At 42.9% G+C, this 25,694-nt stretch overlaps 1 protein-coding gene across 1 annotated transcript; it reads right to left on the bottom strand.

Moving 5' to 3' along the window:
• Positions 1 to 22,335: 22,335 nt before the first annotated feature.
• Positions 22,336 to 24,077, bottom strand: LOC100136233 (CD59-like protein; the record flags this gene model as incomplete). The annotated part of the gene is given in 3 exon segments (NM_001124497.1): positions 22,336 to 23,306; positions 23,395 to 23,499; positions 23,996 to 24,077. Coding segments are annotated over 3 exon segments (360 nt in total). The 3' UTR covers positions 22,336 to 23,106.
• Positions 24,078 to 25,694: the final 1,617 nt, after the last annotated feature.

Below are 25,694 nucleotides of genomic sequence, written 5' to 3'. Positions count from 1 at the left end.
TCCGCCAAGATAGAACTGCCAAAGGGGGCGGTGTTGCAATCTACTGCAAAGACAGATAGTAATGCAGAACTCTGCAGGCTAAGTCTGTACCCAAACAATTTGAGCTTCTACTTCTAAAAATTCACCTTTCCAGAAACAAGTCTCTCACTGTTACCGCTTGCTATAGACCTCCCTCTGGCCCCAGCTGTGCCCTCGATACCATATGTGAATTGATTGCCCCCCCCATCTATCTTCTGAGCTCGTGCTACTAGGTGACCTAAACTGGGACATGCTTAACACCCCGGCCATCCTACAAACTAAGCTTGATGCCCTCAATCTCACACAAATTATCAATGAACCTACCAGGTACAACCCCAAATTAGTAAACACAGGCACCCTCAGATGTCATTCTAACTAATTCGCCCTCCAAATACACCTCTGCTGTTTTCAATCAAGATCTCAGCGATCACTGCCTCATTGCCTGCATCCGTAATGGGTCTGCGACCAAACGACCACCCCTCATCACTGTCAAACACTCCCTGAAACACTTCTGCAAGCAGGCCTTTCTAAATCGGCGTGGCCGGGGTATCCTGGAATGACATTGACCTCATCCCGTCAGTAGATGGTGCCTGGCTATTCTTTAAAAGTGCCTTCCTCACCATCTTAAATAAACATGCCCCTCAAATTTAGAACTAGGAATAGATATAGTCCTTGGTTCACTCCAGACCTGTCTGCCCTTGACCAGCACAAAAACATCCTGTGGCGTTCTGCATTAGCATCGAATAGCCCCCGTGATATGCAACTTTCAGGGAAGTTAGGAACAAATATACACAGGCAGTTAGAAAAGCTAAGGCAAGCTTTTTCAAATATAAATGTGCATCCTGTAGTATTAACTCAAGAGTTCTGGGACACTGTAAAGTCCACTGAGAATAAGAGCACCTCCTCCCAGCTGTCCACTGCTCTGAGGCTAGGAAACTCTGTCACCACCGATAAATCCACTATAATTGAGAATTTCAATAAGCATTTCTCTACGGCTGGCCATGCTTTCCACTTGGCTACCCCTACCCCGGTCAACTGCCCGGCACCCTCCACAGCAACCCGCCAAAGCCCCCACCATTTATCTTTTACCCAAATCCAGATAGCTGATGTTCTGAAAGAGCGGCAAAATCTGGACCCCTACAAATCAGCCGGGCTAGACAATCTGGACCCGCTCTAAAATTATCTGCCAAAATTGTTGCAACCCCTATTACTAGCCTGTTCAACCTCTTTCGTATCGTCTGAGATTCCCAAAGATTGGAAAGCTGCTGCGGTCATCCCCCTCTTCAAAGGGGGTGACACTCTAGACCCATATCTATCCTACCCTGTCTTTCTAAGGTCTTCGAAAGCCAAGTTAACAGATTACTGACCATTTAGAATCCCACCATACCTTCTCCGCTATGCAATCTGGTTTCAGAGCTGGTCATGGGTGCACCACAGCCACGCTCAAGGTTCTAAACGACATCATAACCGCCATCGATAAGAGACATTACTGTGCAGCCGTAGTCATCGACCTGGCCAAGGCTTTCGACTCTGTCAATCACAACATTCTTGTTGGCAGACTCGACAGCCTTGGTTTCTCAAATGATTGCCTCGCCTGGTTTACCAACTACTTCTCTGATCGATTTGACACACTGAACTCTGAGGGACTGTTGTCCGGACCTCTGACAGTCTCTATGGCTGTGCCACAGGGTTCAATTCTCAGGCCAACTCTTTTGTATACATCAATGATGTTGCTCTTGCTGCTGGTGATTCTCTGATCCACCTCCATGCAGACGACACCATTCTGTATACTTCTGGCCCCTCCTTGGACACTGTGTTAACTAACCTTCAGACAAGCTTCAATGCCATACAACTCTCCTTCCGTGGCCTCCAACTGCTCTTAAACGCAAGTAAAACTAAATGCATGCTATTCAAATCGATCACTGCCCGCACCTGCTCGCCCGTCCAGCATCACTACTCTGGACGGCTCTGACTTACGTGGACAACTACAAATACCTGGGTGTCTGGTTAGACTGTAAACTCTCCTTCCAGACTCACATTAAGCATCTCCAATCCAAAATTAAAATCTAGAATTGGCTTCCTATATCGCAACAAAGCATCCTTCACTCATGCTGCCAAACATACCCTCGTAAAACTGACCATCCTACCGATCCTAGACTTCGGTGATGTTATCTATAAAATAGCCTTCAATACTACTCAACAAACTGGATGTAGTCTCTCACAGTGCCATCCGTTTTGTCAAAGCCCCATACACTACCCACCATCGCGACCTGTACGCTCTCGTTGGTTGGCCCTCGCTTCATACTCGTCGCCAAATCCACTGGCTACAGGTTATCTACAAGTCTCTGCTAGGTAAAGCCCCGCCTTATCTCATCTCACTGGTCACCATAGCAGCACACACTCGTAGCACGTATATCTCACTGGTCACCCCCAAAGCCAATTCCTCCTTTGGTCGTCTTTCCTTCCAGTTCTCTCCTGCCCATGACTGGAACGAATTGCAAAAATCTCTGAAGCTGGAGACTCGCATCTCCCTCACTAGCTTTAAGCACCAGCTGTCAGAAGAGCTTACAGATCACTGCACCTGTAAACAGCCCATCTATCTACCTACCTCATCCCCATACTGGTATTTATTTATTTAGCTCCTTTGCACCCCAGTATCTCTACCTGCACATTCATCTTCTGCCGATTTACCATTCCAGTGTTTAATTGCTATATTGTAATTACTTCGCCACCATGGTCTATTTATTTCTTAACTTACCTCATTTGCACTCACTGTATATAGACTTTGTTTTCTTTTGTTCTACTGTGTTATTGACTATGTTTTGTTTATTCCATGTGTAACTGTTGTTGTATGTGTCAAATTGCTACGCTTTATCTTGGCCAGGTCGCAGTTGCAAATGAGAACTTGTTCTCAACTAGCTTACCTGGTTAAATAAAGGTGAAATAAAATCTAATTAAAACATTTTAAAAAATGGCCCAGCCCATGGTGTAGCACGTCTCCCTGGCCGAGGGTAGTTTGGGGAGAGGAATGAAGTGGGCGGCTTTGGAAAACCAGTTGACCACAGCCAGGATGGCAGTGTTTCCCTCAGACATGGGGGAGACCGTGACAAAATCCAAGGATATGTGGGAGCAACGACGGTGATTGTGACAGGCTAGCCTGGAGGAATTGGCCCACTCCAGGACCACTGAGCGGACAGCGTTAGGCACGAACATCCGGTTATCTGATCCCCCTCCCCCAAGTTTCGGCTAGGACTGCTGGACCGCTGCGCCTCACAGACCTCAGTGCTATCGCCAGGCACGAGGTAGGAAGGATCGTCTCAGGTTCCGGGGTGGTAGCCGCAGGTTTATAGCGGTGAGACAAAGCATCCGACTTGACGTTCTTGGACCCCAGCCAGTAGGAGAGGGAAAAGTTGAACTGGGTAAACAGCGCCCATCTCGCTTGCCTGGAGTTGAGGCAATTGGCGGTGCGGAGATACTCCAGATTTGTGTGGTCCGTCCACACAATGAACGGATGCTCTGCCCCTTCAAGCCTGTGCCTCCATTGCCATCTTCACCGCTAGAAGCTCCCGATTCCACACATCATAATTCCTCTGTGGCATTGAGGTGGTGGGAGAAGGCGGCCAGGGATGCAACTCCCAGTCCAGGGCAGAACTTTGCGACAGAACAGCCCCCACTCCAACATCAGAAGCCTCCACCACAAACTGACGGGAAGGGTCCGGATGAACCAGATCGGAGCTGTGGTGAATCGCGATTTTAGGTCCCAGAACACCTGGTGGTTTCCAGTTTACATAGTCAAATAAAGCTATTTCAGGGCCATCAATGTTTCTGCTTGGGGGGGGGGGGGGGAGAATATATACGGCTGTGATTATAAATCGAAGAGAATTCTCTTGGTAGATAATGCGGTCGGGATTTGATTGAAAGGAATTCTAAGTCAAGTGAGCAAAAGGGCTTGAGTTCCTGTATGTTGTTATGATCGCACCACGTCTTGTTAATCATAAGACATACACCCCCACCCATCTTACCAGAAGGATGCTTGTTTCTGCCGGCGCGATGCGTGAAGAAACCAGGTGCCTGTACCGACTCAGATAGCGTATCTCGAGTGAGCCACGTTTCCATGAAACAAAGAAAGTTAGTGTCTGATGTCTCTGGAAGGCAACCCTTGCTCGGATTTCATCTACCTTGTCAAAAGACTGGACATTGGCGAGTCGTATGCTCAGGAGCGGTGTCCCCATCTACGGAGCCTGACCAGAAGACGATCTGTCTGCGGCGCCTTTGTTTTGGGTTGCCGGCTGGGATCCGATCCATTGTCCTGGGTGATGGACCAAACAGAGGATCCGCGTCAGGGAAGTCGTATTCCTGGTGAGTTGACGGTGCTCTTATATCCAATAGTTCCTCTCGTCTGTATGTAATAAAACCTAAGATTTCCTGGGGTAACAATGTAAGAAATAACAAAAAATACTGCAGAGTTTCCTAGGAACGCGAAGCGAGGCAGCCACCTCGGTCGGCACCTGAAGTTCTAGAATAAAGGACAGACAATGGGAAAAATATGTCTACCATCTATAGGGCCATTGGGAAATATAAGATGTGAAAGCAGGCCTCCACCTGCCTTGTCATGTTAACAATAGTAATAATTTGATTCATTGTGATATTCTTACACTTTGGAAAACCTTTGTTTCTTGGCTGTAATCATGAAAACAAGGCAGCACACTGGTGATGTTGAAGCTCCACTGATTTGATGATATTACACCAACATTTCATTTAGAGTTTGTCACATAGCAACCAAGTTCCCTATTGACCTGGGTCATATTCATTAGTGGACACCATAGGACATCGGTTAGCAACAGAAAAAAATGTTTTCTTCTTGAACACATACACATGGGTCCCTTCCTGTTCCAGACCATTTTCTTAGGCGTGCACATGACAGGTGTGAAATGTATACTAATTTGTTATGCTAATCTAATCCTTTCAATGGAATGACTTTGGCTAAACCCTCAAAGATCTCTTCATGTGAACATTGGGTGCATTTGCTATTGACCCAGTTGTGGGTGTCCTACCATTAAAGGCTACCCACAGATTTCTAACATAACAGATTTGCCTACTGAATTATCCTGGGAACTAATTAGCATATGAACTCACCAGCAGCACATAAACGCCACAATTGTAGACGTCGCTTTGCGGTATCGTTGTCGCCTGCCAGGGAACATTGCTGAACACAGATTCTGTCCCAGTTCTGCGGGTTCGTTCCTCAAACCAGTATCTGTTTGGGGAGGAAAACATAGTTTTTACATAGGCCATGACATTCTCTCCTCCCTGTTATACTTCCAACATTCATACACCTGCATAACACATGAATGGCTGCTCAAGATTGAAAACGGCATGCCTGAACAGAAATCAATAATGCTTCATAATTCTCTTCATAGCATACAACATTCATAACATGAACACATAGGCTAATTGAGTCAATATGCAACCGGACCATAAATGTAAAAGTAGTCTCAACATTGACAGGTCAACATGCCAGATATTGGAGAAATGGTCAAAGAATATTTTTGCCTGACTATACAATAGATGTACTCAGTGGTGGAAAAGTACTGGGGTGGAGAAATCAGAAATAGCTAAGTAACATAGATAATTAAGATGTTTATGAGAATATGCTTTTATGATTGAACTGTTGAACTCGTCATTAGAATGTCTCCTTTCCGACTCTGGTGTTGGCAGCTGCACTGCCTCCCTCATATGGGCCTCAGTCACCTGGGGCCCAGAGAGGGGAGAAGTCAGGCTTGCTTGTCTTTCACATGTCCTCTTTGCTATGCAGAATATCAGCAAGGAATATGGCAAAGGAGGTAAGAAGGAAACATTGTTTCCATATGTGAACTGTGTCTTTATTGCAAACCATGTGTGGCTTGAGTAATGGGGAACCAATCACTTGTCTCCACAGTGTGTGCACCAGTCACCTCCTCCTAGGGGGAGAGAAAACAAAGGGAGAGAAAACAAATTAACAACATATGTCCTAAGTTCTTAGTACTCCACAAAACAAGTTATTGGTATGGCACAGGATGTGTGGGGTTAGTGTTTGGAACCATTGTACGGCATCGGAGGTTGCACCTATGCTGAGATCGCTTCTGGGTTATATACTAACTTCACTCAGTGGGTTCTCACTATATCCACCTTGTGTGGGTATCCCTTGTCGATAAGTTATTTGAATAAAGAGTTACACTACCGTTCAAAAGTTTGGTGTGACTTAGAAAACTGCTTGTTTTTGAAAGAAAAAGAGCTTTTGTCTATTAAAATAACATCAAATTGATCAGAAACAGTGTAGACATTGTTAATGTTGTAAATTACTTTTGTTGCTGGAAACAGCAGATTTATTATGGAACATCTAAATAGGCGTACATAGTGCCATTATCAGAAAACCCATTTGGAATTATGTTAGCACAGCTGAAAACTGTTGTTCTGATTAAAGCAGCAATAAAACAGGCCTTCTTTAGACTAGTTGAGTACCTGGAGCGTCGACATTTGCGGGTTAGATAACAGGCTCAAAATGGCCAGAAACAAATAACTTTCTTCTGAAACTCATCGGTCTTTTCTTGTTCTGAGAAATGAAGGCGATTCCATGCGAGAAATTGCCTAAAAACTGAAGATCTCTTACAACACTACTAATCCCGTCACAGAACAGCACAAACGGCCTCTAACCAGAATAGAAAGAGTGGGGGGCCCCGGTACACCACTGAGCAAGAGGACAAGTACATTAGTGTGTCTAGTTTGAGAAAGATGCCTCACAAGTCCTCAACTGGCAGCTTTATTAAATAGTAGCCACAAAACACCAGTCTCAACATCAACAGTGAAGAGGACTCATTTTTCTGTCATCTAAGCATTCAAAATGTAACAAGTACTTTCGGTGTCAGGGAAAATGTATGGAGTAAAAATAACATATCTTTAGGAATGTAGTAAAGTAAAACTGGTAAAAACAAAATAAACAGTAAAGTACAGATACCCCAAAAAACTACTTAAGTATTTTTACACCACTGGCTTGACCATACCTGATGTGCTTCACCAGGTTCTCACACATATGGCTCTCTGCGTTAGGGGAACCAGTGGGGTCCAGGACAATGGCAGAGTGGGTCCTGCAATTGACATCCTAAACGCAAGCGGTAATTTCAAGTCAGTATATCAAAATGGCCTCAAACATAACATATTCAAGAATAGTACTGTCCAATCTCTCACTAAAATGGTCAATCTTGTGCAGTTTACCAAGAGTATCCAGTGGTAGTTTCCCACGTTGCAAACTCCAATCCAGCAACTGTGCTGCTCCAGACTGGTCTACAGGAATAGGAGTGAAGATACATTTATACAGTGTGGCTGGCAATATTTTGTCAGGAAGGTGGCAGCTCTCCCTACATTGACCCCTCTAGCCTCTTACTTAGAACCATGACAAAAGCAACTCTGCGGACATGCCTTTACCTTTGACAAGGTGTTATTGCGCATCGCCAGCCACCTTATCCCCATGCAGGATAATCCCTGCCACAAAGTGATCCAAAATAAAAAACATCCCCCTCCACTTGAAGGTCAATCCTCTTCAGTTGGAATTAGAAGTCAATTACCTACAGCAGAATGACATATGGTTGGTCAAAGTTGACATGATGCCCAGGCAATACAGTCAGCTCAGTCAACAACTCTAATTGTACTTTATACCAACTGCACGCATGGAAATTTCATACAATTCAACCATAACATGTGGGGGACCTTAACATACCTCCCCACTAAGCCACTCATTGGACTTCAACGTAAGGAAGGTGCAGGATGGCAAAGGATCCCTCCAACAAAATTATTGCAGTTGCCCTGTCCACTCCATCCGACGATTGCCCACACTTGCTTCACCTTCACCTACACTGGCTTTACTGGGGCTCTCTCATGCCGTCCCTGGAGGAGGTGCGTCACCTGAGTGGGTTGAGTCACTGATGTGGTCATCCTGTCTGGGTTGGCGCCCCCCCCTTAAGTTGTGCCGTGGCGGAGGTCTTTGTGGGCTATACTCAGCCTTGTCTCAGGATGGTAAGTTGGTGGTTGAAGATATCCCTCTAGTGGTGTGGGGGCTGTGCTTTGGCAAAGTGGGTGGGGTTATATCCTTCCTGTTTGGCCCTGTCCGGGGGTGTCCTCGGAGTGGGCCACAGTGTCTCCTGACCCCTCCTGTCTCAGCCTCCAGTATTTATGCTGCAGTAGTTTATGTGTCGGGGGGCTAGGGTCAGTTTGTTATATCTGGAGTACTTCTCCTGTCCTATTCGGTGTCCTGTGTGAATCTAAGTGTGCGTTCTCTAATTCTCTCCTTCTCTCTCTCTCGGATGACCTGAGCCCTAGGACCATGCCCCAGGAATACCTGACATGACTCCTTGCTGTCCCCAGTCCACCTGACTGTGCTGCTGCTCCAGTTTCAACTATTCTGCCTTATTATTCGACCATGCTGGTCATTTATGAACATTTGAACATCTTGACCATGTTTTGTTATAATCTCCACCCGGCACAGCCAGAAGAGGACTGGCCATCCCACATATGCTCTCTCTAATTCTCTCTTTCTTTCTCTCTCTCGGAGGACCTGAGCCATAGGACCATGCCCCAGGAATACCTGACATGATGACTCCTTGCTGTCCCCAGTCCACCTGACTGTGCTGCTGCTCCAGTTTAAACTATTCTGCCTTATTATTATTCGACCATGCTGGTCATTTATGAACATTTGAACATCTTGACCATGTTTTGTTATAATCTCCACCCGGCACAGCCAGAAGAGGACTGGCCACCCCACATAGCCTGGTTCCTCTCTAGGTTTCTTCCTAGGTTTTGGCCTTTCTAGGGAGTTTTTCCTAGCCACCGTGCTTCTTCACCTGCATTGCTTGCTGTTTGGGGTTTTAGGCTGGGTTTCTGTACAGCACTTTGAGATATCAGCTGATGTACGAAGGGCTATATAAAATAAATTTGATTGATTGATTGACCTATACAAACAGATGTTGGGCATCAAAAAAATGGGGTCCAAACTGCCTGACAGTACAGATGTGATCAACATGCAGTAGGAAAACATGCAGAATGTAACCAAAACAGTCACATTCCACTTACTCTATTCTCCAATTCGTCATCCCTGCTGGGGTGTTTGTCAGACAGACAGGTGACCCTATTGAATAAACGGTGACAGTTCAGTTTGGGACAGATCTGCATTTTGTGTTTCCAGATATACATAAAACCCATGAGGACCACATGGCATACCCAAATAAGACATGTAACTAAACAGCAACACAAAAGACCAACCTGTTGATGAACGGTCGATTGTTCTTCCTGGTGTTTGGCTCCCATCTGGACATGCTCCTTGGTGGCACACTTATGGCCAGAGCGTTTTGCAGCCAGATGCCTTGTTCTCAGCTTTATTGGCATAGGGTGGTACACTTCCGCCAATGGCCAGTACAACTGCCCGTCAGCGGACACACCTCTGGGAACTGTCAAATGCAGAGCAGGAGCACGTCTCCATTGGCAATAGAGTAACGACATGCTGCTTGTCTGAGAAGCCCTGGTAGAGGAACCAGGAGGATACGTCCTTTTTGACAAAATCATCCTGGCTAAGGCTGCTACTCCAAGTTCTGCCATGACAACCTCTTCCTTGTGCCACACAGGACTGGATGCCTTCAGCAAAATACACCATGTCTTCCTCTGACATGTGGTAGGGGAAACTGGTGGTGAGCATTCACCTGGAAAATTGCTCATGGCACTCTGGGGTCAGGTAGAAATTCCCTAGGTTACAGTAGCCCCGCTGCACCTCCCTCAAGGCTTTGGTTTGGAGTTGGTAGAGTAGATAAACCACTGTCTACTCTGACCTTCCATCCAACTAATGCCTTGAGGACAGCATTGAAGCTCTCTGAGCAGTTGTTGGTCATTTCATCTGACTGGATGCCCAAGCTGTTGAGCACATATTGTGCACCCTTGTCCATGGCGTCAGAGAGCAACTGATGGAAATAAGCCTCGAAATCAAGGCTCCAGTGGAGGCACACACTCTCCAGTGTGCATTCGTAGTCACTCCTTGATTTCGAGGCCAAGAGCTCTTTGATAGCCTGCTGGTAATCGGCCACACCTTCGGCACCCTCTGACCCCCATCTTCTGCTTCACATTGTTCGAGATGTGGTTCCAACAATTGACTATCCTGGCTTGCGGCAGCACAGACTGGATTGTTCCCTCAATAGCCGCCTCATGGTCTGTGCAGAAGATTGAAGTTGATAGTTGGGGAATGAATGAAAGGATGGTGCGAAAGAACTGTGGTTTTCCATGTGCCGGGTGGTGTGAATGAGGAATGCCAGGGGAAGGACAGGTACCTCTTGAAATGTTACATGACGGAAAACAAGGGGTGAAACAAAAATTGCCGAGGTCAAACGCGGTGTCATAGTGAAAAATGCGTGCCCCTTGGTGTTTGCTTTTAATAACTGCCTTGGCCTCTTCAACCATTTCTGGTGCTACCACTACCAGAAGGGTTGCGGGTTGAGTCCCCATATGGGTGACAAATCCAGGGAGAATGTCACCCATCATATGTGTTGCCACCAACTCGTCCCGGTCCAAAACAGTGACGTCCCTTGCTCAACGAATTGTGTTCTTCACTTGTGCCAAGTTGCGAGGTCGGTAAACTGGCATGAATGATGCATTTGGGGGTGGTGGTGGGTTATTGGTCATATCAGAGTATACTTTGCCAGGTGTTTCAGTCTTTCGCCGGGACATTTCATCTATAATTGAGGTAGCTGATCGGATGAAATCCCTTGCTTGCTGCTGTTGGCGTGGGTTGGGGGCATTGGAGAGTGCCTCTTCACCAAAGTAGTGAATTAGCACAGGAGTTTCAGGCTGGTGAAGCAACTCATACTCCCTTTTTTGGCACCCTGGTGCTTCCTTTCCTGCATAGTACCGCACCCTTAGTTTTGGTGAACGGCGAGGAAGGCTGTGAGATCCCTTCTGAATCCATCTTTTTTGGTCCGCCTTCCAGTTCTCACATGACGAGGAACTACCTGCAAACAGAAAAATGTATCCAGGCTTGGGTTGGAGTGGTGGAAGGTGGGATACCTTAGCGGGATCAACCGTTTCAGCTGCTTGTGCTGGTGTTAAAGGCAGCTGCCACGTGGTGTATACTTGCTGGGGTAGTGATTGATGGGACCTGGGGGTAGTGAATGGGAAATCTGGGAGATGGAGTGGGGTTATGCATTGGCCATCCTTCCCTTACTCCACATGTCGTATAGTTGACGGCGATAGCTGAGGGTGTTAGACCTTTCCAGTTCAATGACCATCACAGAAAATAATACATTTTCCTGATGGTCGCTCGCTGCTGTAACTTCCTCTGGTGAGAGGCCTAGCCTTTCAGCAACTGAGGCAATGTCATCAAAAGTTGGGGCCCTCTTTCTCTTTGGCATTCTGACAAGGAAATTTACATTGGTATAAGTCTTGAGATTACACTTAGTTAACTGTCTTAAACTTGTCCTAACTATATGGAATGTTATGGAAAAATATCCCGAAGTGCATCAAATAGTTTACCAAGCCAGACTCGGGTACATTCAGAATGAAATTGAGACCTGTTACATTCTACATAAATTACATCATTTTCAATTCAAATCTGCATGCAGAATTTGACATTGAAGGTAAAGGAAATGGATTTAAAGTGAATTCTATTCTTTGAAAAAAATGCAACCATAATCAATGATCATTTCTAAATACATGACTTGCCAAATCATGTCTAAGCAATGATTACTTCCAGGGAGGATGGAATTACGCTAGCATTCATAACCAGTGGGCTGCAGGTATAAGCGACATAAGCAGTAGCTAGGGGGCCACCTAACAATATTATTATGATTTATTTTTTAAAGAATTCAGTCACTTACTATTGTATTAGAGTAGTAAAATACACAAGGTGAAATTGAAATTTGGTTATGAATCAGCAGTTGGTTATCAAATAAAAAGTTTGTCACATACACAGTAATACCTAACAAAACGTTTGTTTCTAGCTCCCACAATGCAGTAATACCTAACAATAGAAAACAATCTTTAAAATGTATATAATAAATATCAGAACAAGTTGTGTAAGTCACATGTCAGCTACAAAAATGTAGATTGTCTAGCCAGTTTTCTAAACTTCTAGTAATAAAGGCCCAACACCGATTTTGTTAAGTCACTCTCACTCAGATATGGTTAACATACATTAAGTCTTGACAAAACAGTGTAGAATTGCAGGAAATTCCCTATAATACTGCTCCATGGCTAACTGAGTCTAATTGCATGACATGTATTCTAAATGTCTATTTCTCTCCACTGTCAGGGGGAGCTAAAATGTTTTGACAGCGAGGTTGGGGGGCACCCCAACAAAATCTCAGTTAGGGGCCCCAAAAGGCATGTTAAGATCCAAATGAACATCCGAACATGGACAGAGGGGGACGTGGGACTTCATCCACAAATCATCTCAGAGTAATTGCAGATCTAGGATGTGTATGAGTCTATAATCTTGTTCTTGTTGTAAACTGTAAAACTGATCCGAGAGGAACACTTCTACTCTGAGACACTTGATACGTAAGGCCCCAGGTTAGATTGAATGTTGACACTTGGCCCCTGGGGTTGAGTGGGGTCATATGGGTATCAAACTTCATGCTAATGAATTTACCTGGAGTAGGAGTGATGAGTTATTGCTGATGTGGATGATGCAGAGGCTCAAGTGTCTCCACTGTACGAGATATCTGTGGAATGGTACAGACAGTATACAGGTCAGAGGTCAAAAGTCTATTATATGCAAATAACACGATTGGGTTGTCGAGCTGACAATAGTGGCTCGCTCAATCTTTACATATACCCCCCCTTTCTTCCTCCCTAACTGATTATAAATAACTAGAAGGGTTAAACCCATGTAGTGGAGCCCTTGGTTTGACCTGCCCAATCCTGTCTAAGCAGTGACTGCTTCATTGAGGGAGGAAGGAGTTGTGCAGTAATTAGTGCCAAACTTCTCAGTTCTCCCAAAGTGCACCCATTCAATTCTCAGCATGTAGAGGAAATATGGTGCAAACTCATTTTAGCTTAGCATATGCCAATCTAAAGCTTTTACATTTATGGAAAACAGTGAATAATATTATGTGCGCCCATCTGCAGAAGTGAGTGTTTGATGTTATTAAACTAAATTGAAATCATGACCATTAATAATTTCTTACACAGACATCCGACCAAATTATTGAAAAATATTTACAGGCCACTCAAAACTACAAATTAAGAAGACTAGAAATAAATGCTTCACCCACATATTAAACATGTTCAAAGTATGTCGCCATGAACAAATATAGCGATGTGCAGAAAATATTTGCCATTTCAGTTGTCATTAATTGGCATTTCCCCTCATCCCAATTCACATGTCATGGCTACATCTTGTAGAACCTTTCAATTTAACTGCATAATAGACCAGCCAACATGGGACAAGTGCTGGGGGGAAAAAAAACAGTCACATGCTAGATCAAATAGTGAAATACCAACAAAGTTTGGCATGATGTCATCCAGAATGTGGAAATTTAAGACCATGTGCAAGGGGTCAAAGGTCACAATTGGGCAGAATGGGTAGTATCACCAATAACCAGAGACTGGATGCATTATTAGTATATTTGTATACAGTTATGCATAAAGACAGACACATGCACAGAAAAGACCCGGTTCATTTTTCACCCGTTAGATGGAATTTCTCTACCCCAAACTGTCAGATATAGTTTTAGTAGTTCATGAAGGTCTTCGAACAGGAAAGTTGTGGTTAGTTAATGGCCCACTTTCACCAAAATTGAGAAATGGCTTGTTTTTTGTATAAAAGCAAAAAGTTACATATTTTCTGATAGGGTCTACTACATCATAGGAGAATGGTCCTTAGTGGTGCTGCAGACCACCAAGGTAGCAGACCCACTTTCAACATTTGTGTATTTCCATAACTGTAAAGGCAAAAAACTATTAGGGTAATGCATGCATGTTTGTCTGATATTGACCAGAATGACTGATTGCATTTACAGGGTATTTCACCTGCTTGTGTTACTAGTGCCATTCTGGGCCTAAAGATAAATTGGACCGTGGACCCCTTGAGTATTCTAAATTCCGGATGTCCTCCACCCATATGGTGTTCGTCACCCTATCATTTCATATAGCCTGGATGACTGACTGACTGCAACAACCCTTTTTCAAACAGTTTGTCAACAGTGGGTGATCTAATAGCCATTCAAACACAGGAATAGTCACAGAATTAGAGCAATCCTATTTCAATTCCTATTGTGCCCCAAGGCCCTCAATAACCTACCACAGGATTTTCAAATTCAAGATATGTAATTTAAGGGACACGACACTCAAATAAAATTGTGAAATGTTTTCATTAAACTACTTTTGAAATGTGACGATCAATCTAAAATGTAAGACTTGAGGGTCACGTCCTTTCACGTCAATTAGATGGTTGATGTGAAAGCGCTGGCTTTGAAGGAGTCTGGTTGAGGCACAATGGGACATGACATTGGCATGTGTATGTTAAAATGATCTTTATATTAATTTTGGCATGTCTTGTGTAAAATGTGATGCTAGAACAAATAACCCTTACCAGTCACAGCGGTGTCAATGAATTGTTGGAGGCACGTTCCACGTTGCAGACGACTTTTAAGGCGAGTCGAGACTGATTTAGATTAACCTCGATTTATAAATAACCGCTTAATATTATTTGCAGCTCAGTAATTCAGTCACAATTCACCCTTGATCGATCACAGTCTTGACGCTCTTGAACACGGCAAAGGCGTCAATCTATGATTTCAAGCACTTATAACGAGCACCTAGACGACAGACACCTGTGTAGCATTGACGACACTTCAACTTGCAACAAAGTGTGGTCAATTAGACATTAACTACCAGGAATGACTAGACACCTTGTAAATATTTGACTTAACCCTTGTGTAGTCTTAACATCCTGTTTACTCAAAAATGACTCACCTTCACTAAACCCTGAAAATAAAGCAGCTTAATTGAATTGTAAAGGCCAAATCTATTATGCATGAAGAAACAACCAGTCATTCATCAAACTTTATGAATATCTGGGTTTTCCAGAAAGACTGCATTTAGTCAGTGGACACCACTAATTTTGTATTACAACACACCTGTCATAATAGTTTTCTTCACTAAAGTAGAGGTTTCTTATCATTGCTAAAAGGTAATGCATAGGTATAAACATGTTTGTTTTTTTTCAAGAGATAGCACTTGTATAGTGTAAAAAAGTAGCAGAAATGTGCAGAAAGTATTTTTATTAAAGGGAAACAATATAACAGTCTTGAACTTTTTGGGCAACATAGTGATATGAAAGTCCATGGAGAATAAGAGCACCTCCTCCCAGCTGCCCACTGCACTGAGGCTAGGAAACACTGTCACCACCGATAAATCCACAATAATTGAGAATTTCAATAAGCATTTTTCTACGGATGGCCATGCTTTCCACCTGGCTACCCCTACCCCGGTCAACAGCCCTGCGCTCCCCACAGCAACTCGCCCAAACCTCCCCTACTTCTCCTTCACCCAAATCCAGATAGCTGATGTTCTGAAAGAGCGGCAAAATCTGGACCCCTACAAATCAGCCGGGCTAGACAATCTGGAACCTCCCTTTCTAAAATCTGCCAAAATTGTTGCAACCCCTATTACTACCATGTTAAAACCTCTCTTTCGTATCGTCTGATATTCCCATAGATTGGAAAGCTACCGCGGTCATCCCCCTCTTCAAAGGGGGAGACACTCTAGACCCAAACTGCTACAGACCTATATCTATTCTACCCTGCCTTTCTAAGGTATTTGAAAGCCAAGTTAACAAACAGATTACCGACCACTTCGAATCTCACCATACCTTCTCCGCTATAAAATCTGGTTTCAGAGTTGGTCATGGGTGCACCTCAGCCATGCTCAAGGTCCTAAACGATATCATAACCGCCATCGATAAGAGACATTACTGTGCAGCCGTATTCATCGACCTGCCTAAGGTGTCACGACTTCAGCTGAAGTCGGTCCCTCTCCTTGTTCGGGCGGCATTCGGGGGTCGACGTCACCGGCCTTCTACCCACCGCCGATCCACTTTTCATTTTCCATTTGTTTTGTCTTTGTTTTACACACCTGATTTCAGTCCCACAATTACTGTTTCATTATTTAACCCTCTGTTCCCCCATGGATTTTTGTGAGTGATTGTTTATTGTATTTTCGGTCTGTCATGGTGTGCGTGTATTTGTTGCTTTGTATATTTGACATTTTGAGTAAAAGTATGTTGATTACTCATATCTGCTGTCCTGCGCCTGACTCTCTACACCAGCTACACATAGGACCCATTACATAAGGCTTTTGACTCTGTCAATCATAACATTCTTATTGGCAGACTCAACAGCCTTGGTTTCTCAAATGATTGCTTTGCTTGGTTCACCAACTACTTACATGCTGCCATCCTGCCCTGGTTGTCATATGGTGACAAGGACCATGTTATTTAGCTGTTCTTTGATTTTTTTGTATCTCTTTCACCTTGGGGGGTTTCTTCTTCATCTGAAGATGATGCATTGTACTCTGGGTTGTATTATTCTCCTTCTTCAGATTCCTCTTCCAAATCATTGTTCTATTGATCCTCCAGGACAGTTGAAAAAAACATATCTACGACCTGTTGGGGACTGAAACGTGAAAGAGAGCAAAGAGAGAACTGGGGGGGACTGTAATCTGCGGCACCTTTATAGCCTCTGACTGCATTCCCCACCAGTAAACAATGAATGGTTTTATTTCAGACCAATAGACTTAGTTTATTTTGTCTGATTTTTTTTTACATTTTGTCTGTGACTCGTCTGGGGTCGTGGAGGGGAGATGCTGCACATGCACAAGAAAGTTCTAGTTTTGTCTGAGTTAAATCAGTAGCACACAATCTAAATGTCTCATTGTGTGTCTGTGTGCGTGAGAGAGAGTCTTTGTGGTTTTTGTGTTGTGAAAATGATTGTATAAATGCTGTGTGAAAAATGACCATAAGACAATCTTTGTACTCTGGTGGTGTACAGTTTTCATGGAAATATTAACAAAGGCAATGTTTCACTTTTTCTAATGTTGGGGTCACTCTAGGAAAAGTAATCAAATATAAAGTTGAAAAAACATGATTTAGGGGGTTCTCTCTGATGTTAAACATAGTGGATCATTTGTTTTACCCTTAAGACAACACAAGGGTTAAGAGGCAGGGTTGGGGTGAATTCCATGTCACTCATCAATTCAGGAAGTACAATGAAATTCCAATTGACAACATCTTCAATGCTGTCAATAAGGATTTAAAAAAAAATGGAATTGGAATTTGGTTTACTTTCTGAATTGAGCGGAATTAAAATGGTATTGAAACCAATCTGGCAGGAATACAACCCTTGTCTGCAAAAGACAACTTTTACCTGGGGGCATGCTTTGTAGACCAAAGGGGTTCCGATACCTGGTCCCCATGAAAAAACCCACATGTTATGATAGCTTAGAAACAGTAGTAGGCAAATTAAGGGAAAAAGGTACAATAATAAGATGATGGAATAACATTTCTAGCGTCTAGTTGCTGGTCATTGGAAACATGTACCTTTCGAGTTTCGTCCCCCATTCCTAAACATCCATCCTATAGTGTAGGTTTTGAAGATTCATAATCTATGCTTGTAGTCATCAGAAGTTTGAGGAATGGTTGAACCAAGAAGTGCAAGCCCCCACACCATTCCCCAACCTCTGTCTTTGTGTGCATTTTCAAGTAGCCCTTAACCACTACTCTACCAGACAGAGTCAAAATGTTATGGTGGTTGATCCCCAAAGTGAGGGTTTGAGAGTTCAAATCCCAGAGGAGCAGTTAATGGGGTAACTTTTTTTTCTTGTCTTTGTGGGCCTGAAAGAGCAAACGAGGTATGTAGGGGGACAGAGGCTAGTTCCCATCAAATAGCAAGAATGACGTGACGGCTTGTTTCGAATGTACATTAAATAGAGTTGTGCTAACATATTATGCTGAGGAGTAACAATACAACCATTCTCTGAAAAAGCCTACTTTTACCTGGGGGCATGCTTTGTAGACCATTCAAAGGTGTTCCTAACCTTAGTCCCCCTGAAGAAACCCACATGTTAGTTTAGAAATAGTTGTAGTAGTTACGGTGGTGAATTACCAAAGGAGAGGTTGTGAATTAAAATTCTTGCAAGAGCATGCCAACTTGCTTTTGTTGCCTTGACAGAACAATGTTGAGGTGGTGTTCCGGAAGGACATTAGACAGCAAAGGAAATTGGATTATAAAATGTTAGGTTACAGCAACTGGTGTTGAGTAGGAGTGCTGATCTATGATCAAACTCACCCCTGTCCATATAATCTTATTCAGTATGATCTAGGCAAAGCTGATTGTAGAACAGTACTCCTCTGTACGCATTTATGAAATGTCTCAGGCTAAGAATGCTGAACTGGAATCAGTACCAGTGTAAGTGCAATGGCAGGTAACAGACTGCGTGTATGTACATGGAACATTAGAGGGAGCCAAAATCCCATGAAAAGGAAGGTACTGTCTTTTTGGAAGAAAAAAAATATTGATTTTGCAAGAAACTCATTTGGATGATAAGGAGCATCTGAAATTACAACATGATGACCTCTTTGGTCAAGTGTTTTTCTCATCATTTACATCCAGAAGTAGAGGTGTAGCAATTCTTGTGAAAAAGAACTTACCCCTTAAGGTGTTGAATTGTATGAAAGATCCATTAATTATAACAAAATTACCAAATGTTACTTTACAAGGGCAGGACATTTCCATAATGAATATTTACTCCCCCCTGCCCATCCCCCTGATTTCCTCACTAAGGTATTTATAGACTTCTCAGAATTAAACTCAGACACTGCAGTGATTTTAATTGTTTGTTGAATCCCCTTATTGAAAAGTTTCCCAGCAGTATAGCTTCACTCTCTCCTCAAGCTAAGTCACTTAAAGCTATTTGTGATCTGGGGTATTCTGATGTTTGGAGAACCTTTCATCCCTCCAACAGAGAGTTCACTTTTTGCTCTGCACCTCATGGATGTCAGACTAGAATAGATTACTTTTTTATGCCCAGGACATCTTTGCAGTCTGTTTTATCCGCTAGGATAGGAAGCATAATCATATCTGATCATGCGGAGGTGATCCTGGACATAACTCAATGGGGCATCCAATCTGTCAAGACATTGGAGGTTGAATATAACCATTCTTAAAGACCATACATTTACATCATATTTTATTACAGAGTTTAACTTCTTCAGGGTAGGGGGCAGTATTTAGAAGTTTGGATGACTGAGGTGCCCAAAGTAAACTACCTGTTACTCAGGCCCAGAAGCTAGGATATGCATATCATTGGTAGTATTGGATAGAAAACAAAATAAATGTCTGAGTATAACAGAACTGATATAGCACTGATTATTATGGCTGTCTATGGGAATATATAAGGGATACCTCCCAGATTGCAGTCCCTAAGGCTTCCAGCAGATGTCAGTCTTTAGAAAGTGTTTCAGGCTTGTTGTTTGAAAAAAATAGCTAGAATTTGTAGTTTTTGTAAGTGGCTCCCATTTTGGCTGTAGTGTTGTGTGCGTGTCGGCGAGGGCGCGCACTTTGTTATTTATCTCCGGTAATGAACATACTATTACTGAGGGTGATTGACCGTCATCTTGAACGTCTTCCATTTCATAATAATTGCACCTACAGTTGTTGCCTTCTCACCAAGCTGCTTGCCTATTGTCCTGTAGCTTATCCCTGCCTTGTGCAAGTCTACAATTTTATCCCTGATGTCCTTACACAGCTCTCTGGTCTTGGGCATTGTGGAGAAGTCGGAGTCTGTTTGAGTGTTTATTTACATATCAGGGTACCTGAGGATTGATTAGAACTGTTGTTTGCCTTGTTTGGACGAAGTTTATTGGTAACTTACGGGATTCATTTGTATGCATTTTGAACGAGGGAAAACGGTGGATTACGGAGTCAAGCGCGCCAACTAAACACTTTTTTGGGATGTAAAGGGCTTCTTTATCGAAGAAAATGACCATTTGTGATGTAGCTGGGACCCTTTGGATTGCAAACAGAGGAAGATCAAAGGATGCTGGCCAGATGGGACGCTAGCGTCCCACCAGCACCAAAGAGGTTAAAGCATTTTTCTCTAACTCTCAATCAACAGATAACCCCTCGCTCCTTTGGGAAACCTGTAAAGCATACACCAGGCAGAAAAAGCATGAAAAGCAAAACAACTTTAGAGGGTGAATTAGAAACTAAAGAGAAGGACTACATTAAAACTGCCCTATTAAAAGGAAATATCAGTCCTTAGATCAACGTTGGACTCTCTCCTAACACAGGGTGCTGAAAAGAAAATGAGATTTGTCAGGCAAAAGCGATAAGCCAGGAAAGTACTTGTTGTACCTAGCTAAAAAGAGAGCTGGCTCAGGGAATTGGTACTATTACTGATTCTGATGGCAATAATTTATATGAAAAATTGAAAAATGCATGATCATATGTATATATACAGTGGGGAGAACAAGTATGATACACTGCCGATTTTCCTACTTAAAGCATGTAGAGGTCAAATTTTTTATCATAGGTACACTTCAACTGTGAGAGACGGAATCTAAAACAAAAATCCAGAAAATCACATTGTATGATTTTTAAGTAATTAATTTGCATTTTATTGCATGACATATGTATTTGATCACCTACCAACCAGTAAGAATTCCGGCTCTCACAGAGTTCTCCACTCATTACCTGTATTAACTGCATCTGTTTGAACTTGTTACTTGTATAAAAGACAACTGTCCACACACTCAAACAGACTCCGACTTCTCCACAATGCCCAAGACCAGAGAGCTGTGTAAGGACATCAGGGATAAAATTGTAGACTTGCACAAGGCAGGGATAAGCTACAGGACAATAGGCAAGCAGCTTGGTGAGAAGGCAACAACTGTAGGTGCAATTATTATGAAATGGAAGACGTTCAAGATGACGGTCAATCACCCTCAGTCTGGGGCTCCATGCAAGATCTCACCTCATGGGGCATCAATGATCATGAGGAAGGTGAGGGATCAGCCCAGAACTACACAGCAGGACCTGGTCAAGGACCTGGTCAATGAAAACCATTAGTAACACACTACTCCGTCATAGATTAAAATCCTGCAGCGCACACAAGGTCCCCCTGCTCAAGCCAGCGCATGTCCAGGCCCGTCTGAAGTTTGCCAATGACCAGCTGGGTGATCCAGAGGAGGAATGGGAGAAGGTCATGTGGTCTGATGAGTCAAAAATAGAGCTTTTTGGTCTAAACTCCACTTGCCGTGTTTGGAGGAAAAAGGATGAGTACAACCCCAAAGAACACCATCCCAACCGTGAAGCATGGAGGTGGAAACATCATTCTTTGGGGATGCTTTTCTGCAAAGGGGACAGGACGACTGCACCGTATTGAGGGGAGGATGGATGGGGCCCATGTATCGCGAGATCTTTGCCAACAACCTCCTTCCCTCAGTAAGAGCATTGAAGATGGGCCGTAGCTGGGTCTTCCAGCATGACAACGACCCGAAACACACAGCCAGGGCAACTAAGGAGTGGCTCCGTAAGAAGCATCTCAAGGTCCTGGAGCGGCCTAGCCAGTCTCCAGACCTGAATCCAATAGAAAATCTTTGGAGGGAGCTGAAAGTCCGTATTACCCAGCGACAGCCCCGAAACCTGAAGGATCTGGAGAAGATCTGTATGGAGGAGTGGGCCAAAATCCCTGCTGCAGTGTGTGCAAACCTGGTCAAGAACTACAGGAAACGTATGATCTTTGCAAACAGGTTTCTGTATCAAATATTAAGTTCTGCTTTTCTGATGTAGCAAATACTTATGTCATGCAATAAAATGCAAATTAATTACTAAAATCATACAATTAGATTTGTTTTAGATTCCGTTTCTCACAGTTGAAGTGTACCTATGATACAAATTACAGACCTCTACATGCTTTGTAAGTAGGAAACACTGCCGATTGTGCAGCTTATCAAATACTTGTTCTCCCCACTGTATATGTAGCAAAAAAAATGCAATTTTCACTTATAAAATACACAATTAGTTCACCACTAGAGGGAAGGAATCCTAGACTGGAGATAAATGAATCATGGTAATTATGCCAGTCTGCACAGCTCCTTTCTAACCAAAGATGCTGAGGACTTTTACAAAAACTCCATTTGTCAATACTAATATTAGTGTAGTCCACGTTCAAACAATGCTAGACATTCCTGAATCAAAACATGTAGGTAAACAGAATAAACACAAACAGCCTTCTGACAAATATGGCTTTTTGGTAATATTTTATTTATTGTCCAGAGAATAAATATTTCACTTCTTCCCCTTCATTTGAATCCTAATAGGTCTATACTGTGCCCTTTAAAAAAGACAGATTGGTTTAACATACCTATAAAACAGGCAAAGCAATGCTATGTACCAGGGTAAGCCACTACACAGTATAAGAGCGGTGAAGGCATTGTATGTGAACAAATGTCTCTCCCAAAATGATCAACATTTAGTTCCAAATTCCACATCATTAATTCTGCAGTATTTGCATTTTTAATTATACAATCAATACTTTGTCCACTCAATCACAGACCCACAAACATTTCTCAAATTATCCCTTACATTTAAGCACATTATAGTAACTTTGGGTCAACAAACTATAGACAACCTATTGGAGCAATACTTGGTCATAATTCTGAGCAAACCCCCTTAGATGGAAATTGTTAGTCTATTTTACAAGCCTCAAAATAGGATTGGTTGAATGATATACCTTTTCCAAACTCATGACCTGTGAGCACGTTTCCTATTTTCAGCCCTTGGGCTGAAGCACAAAGCATTGGTAATCAACAAATAGGTTATCATAGAAAGCTTTAAAATCCAATTAAGTGCAAAGTGTCAAATTCAATATTGCAAATGTGCAGCAGTAAGTCAGGCAAATAAGGCAGAATTTCAGCATGAGCTTTTAGATCATATCTTCCTGTTGCCGTTCCATCAGTGGCTTCTGTTGAGTCGAATGGCAGCATTAGAGCTTCTAAGATGTAAGTGTGAGGAGAGGTTACTGCATACACCACCACATCACTGCCAATGAGGCAAGAAGGCCCAGCAAGGGCTTGCCAGTGCCAATGGATGTGGCTCCGTTGCATAGGTGACTGCTGCAACAATCAAAGGTAAATTTTGGTACAGATGGAAACATCTGGGCCAATCGATTGAAGTCGCAGTCAGAGACCTTGATGCACTGCCGAGTTGTCTGTCCCCCTGTGCCAAATAACATACGAGTTACAGGGTAATGCAGAGAAATGGGAGGATTTTCATAATTTGATTCAGATTACACATTTTACGGCACCTCTCTCAGCTAGTGTCAGGCAGGCATCCTCATCAACACGGCAGTCCTGTGTAGTTGTGCAGCTCCCGGTGTCATCCTTGCATTTGACACAGCGGATGGCAGAGCCTGAGAAAACCAGGTGAGACACTTAGCCCTTCACATGACTCAAATCATTCCACTTCCATTTTGATTAGCTACTGTGACTTGGTCAAATGTGAAATGCTCCATCCTTGATTGCGATACAGTTTTAGAAAACTTGAACTCAACTTGAATATCATCCAAAAATAACTTTCCATATACAAATGTCCACTCATGTTTTTGTTTCGGAAGCTTTTCTTTCCTCCTGAGTTTATTAGCTCAGGAAGTGCAATGCAAAATAATTCTGTGAGAATCTGTTAAAACGGCACACAGTAAATATATATTTTTGTATTTGTAAAATCATTTTTGGGTGCTATGAATGTAGAGTGCGGTTTCCAAAAATGTATTGTATGCAGTGATTAACGGTTAGACAGAGCATTGTAAATGTGAACCATGTGGCTATATGACCTTCAATTTTCAAGCGCAAGGCGAGACGCAACAGTATCAAAGAAGCAACTTTAATGGCAGAAAAATTATTACTTACCCAATCCAAATATTGCAAAACAGAACACTAAGCACATCCCAGGATAATTATTCATGATTTGGATTTCTGCTGACTGTCACGTCTGGATAAAAAGAGACAAGAATCATTTAAAGCTATAATCCCTAGTTGCTAAATCCATTTTTGGGCTTGTAAATTAATGATATATACCCATTAATTTTTGAAGAATAACTTCAATGCATCAAGCTTATTTCAACTGTTGTATCCCATCAAAGCTCCGCCTTATCTCAGTTCACTGGTTACGATGGCAACACCCATCCGTAGCACGCGCTCCAGCAGGTGTATCTCACTGATCATCCCTAAAGCCAACACCTCATTTGGCCGCCTTTCGTTCCAGTTCTCTGCTGCCTGTGACTGGAACGAATTGCAAAAATCGCTGAAGTTGGAGACTTTTATCTCCCTCACCAACTTCAAACATCTGCTATCTGAGCAGCTAACCGATCGCTGCAGCTGTACATAGTCTATTGGTAAATAGCCCACCCATTTTCACCTACCTCATCCCCATACTGTTTTTATTTATTTATTTTTCTGCTCTTTTGCACACCAATATCTCTACCTGTACATAACCATCTGATCATTTATCACTCCAGTGTTAATCTGCATAATTGTAATTATTTGCCTACCTTCTCATGCCTTTTGCACACAATGTATATATAGACTCCCCTTTTTTCTACTGTGTTATTGACTTGTTAATTGTTTACTCCATGTGTAACTCTGTGTTGTCTGTTCACACTGCTATGCCTTATCTTGGCCAGGTCGCAGTTGCAAATGAGAACTTGTTCTCAACTAGCCTACCTGGTTAAATAAAGGTGAAATAAAAAAAATAAATAAAAAAAGCCCAAAATATAAACTTGTTTTAATCTAATGTATAGCCTCAAAACATAGTTTTAACCATCATTTTGATAGCAGTTTATGAATTAGAGAGTTACATTTCTCCAGGCCCATCCCTCAGCGTTTTACCAAAACAGGGTGACTTATTGTTTCAGTGAAGGACTGGCTTTAACTAGTGATGGGGGTAAAAACCTATACAGTTACATATCGGGATATGTTTGACGCTATATCATATCGACAATATCGCAATATACAGTTTGCGCTAGTTGGCTGTACCTACACCAACACTCCTGTTAATCCTTCATAGTTTGTTCTCCATCTTTTTAAAATAGGGAGCCTTTGTTTTCAGCACTTGTATTTCCCTGACTGATCCAAACTAGTTATCATGGCTCTCTTGTCCCTAGGCAGCAGACATATGGGGAGATATGTTTGAAACATCGAATCACAATACATATATTGGCACCGGCTAAGTAGTGTGACAATGGGTGCGTTCGTAAAGTCACTCTGGCCATCTACTCCGATTTCAGAGCACTCTCGTCTGAATATGCCAGAGCGCAGAATAACTGATGAATTTACAAAAGCTCAACACCCGTTGAATAAGACCGGTGTAGGTAAACGTTGGCAAAAAAAGCGTCATTAAATTGTTGCCGGCAGCAAAGTTGCAGTCACCAACGCTCTGGATAACATGAAAACGGCACAACCAGCTCTGTAAGGGCGAGTAAAATGGTCAGAGTGAGGTGCTCTCTCATTTGTGTCTGGAAGTAGCTAGCCAACGTTAGCCAATTAGCTCGGGTGCTTGACTGCCGTTGAGGTCAGAACGGCCAGAGCGTCCAGTGTGCGTTCTGAATGC

The sequence above is a fragment of the Oncorhynchus mykiss genome, chromosome 26 (assembly GCF_057628025.1).
Source record: "Oncorhynchus mykiss isolate SJ-2025 chromosome 26, ASM5762802v1, whole genome shotgun sequence".
Taxonomy (NCBI): domain Eukaryota; kingdom Metazoa; phylum Chordata; class Actinopteri; order Salmoniformes; family Salmonidae; genus Oncorhynchus; species Oncorhynchus mykiss.
Note: the sequence above shows the minus strand (reverse complement) of the source record. Positions and strands in the feature narration are given on the sequence as shown.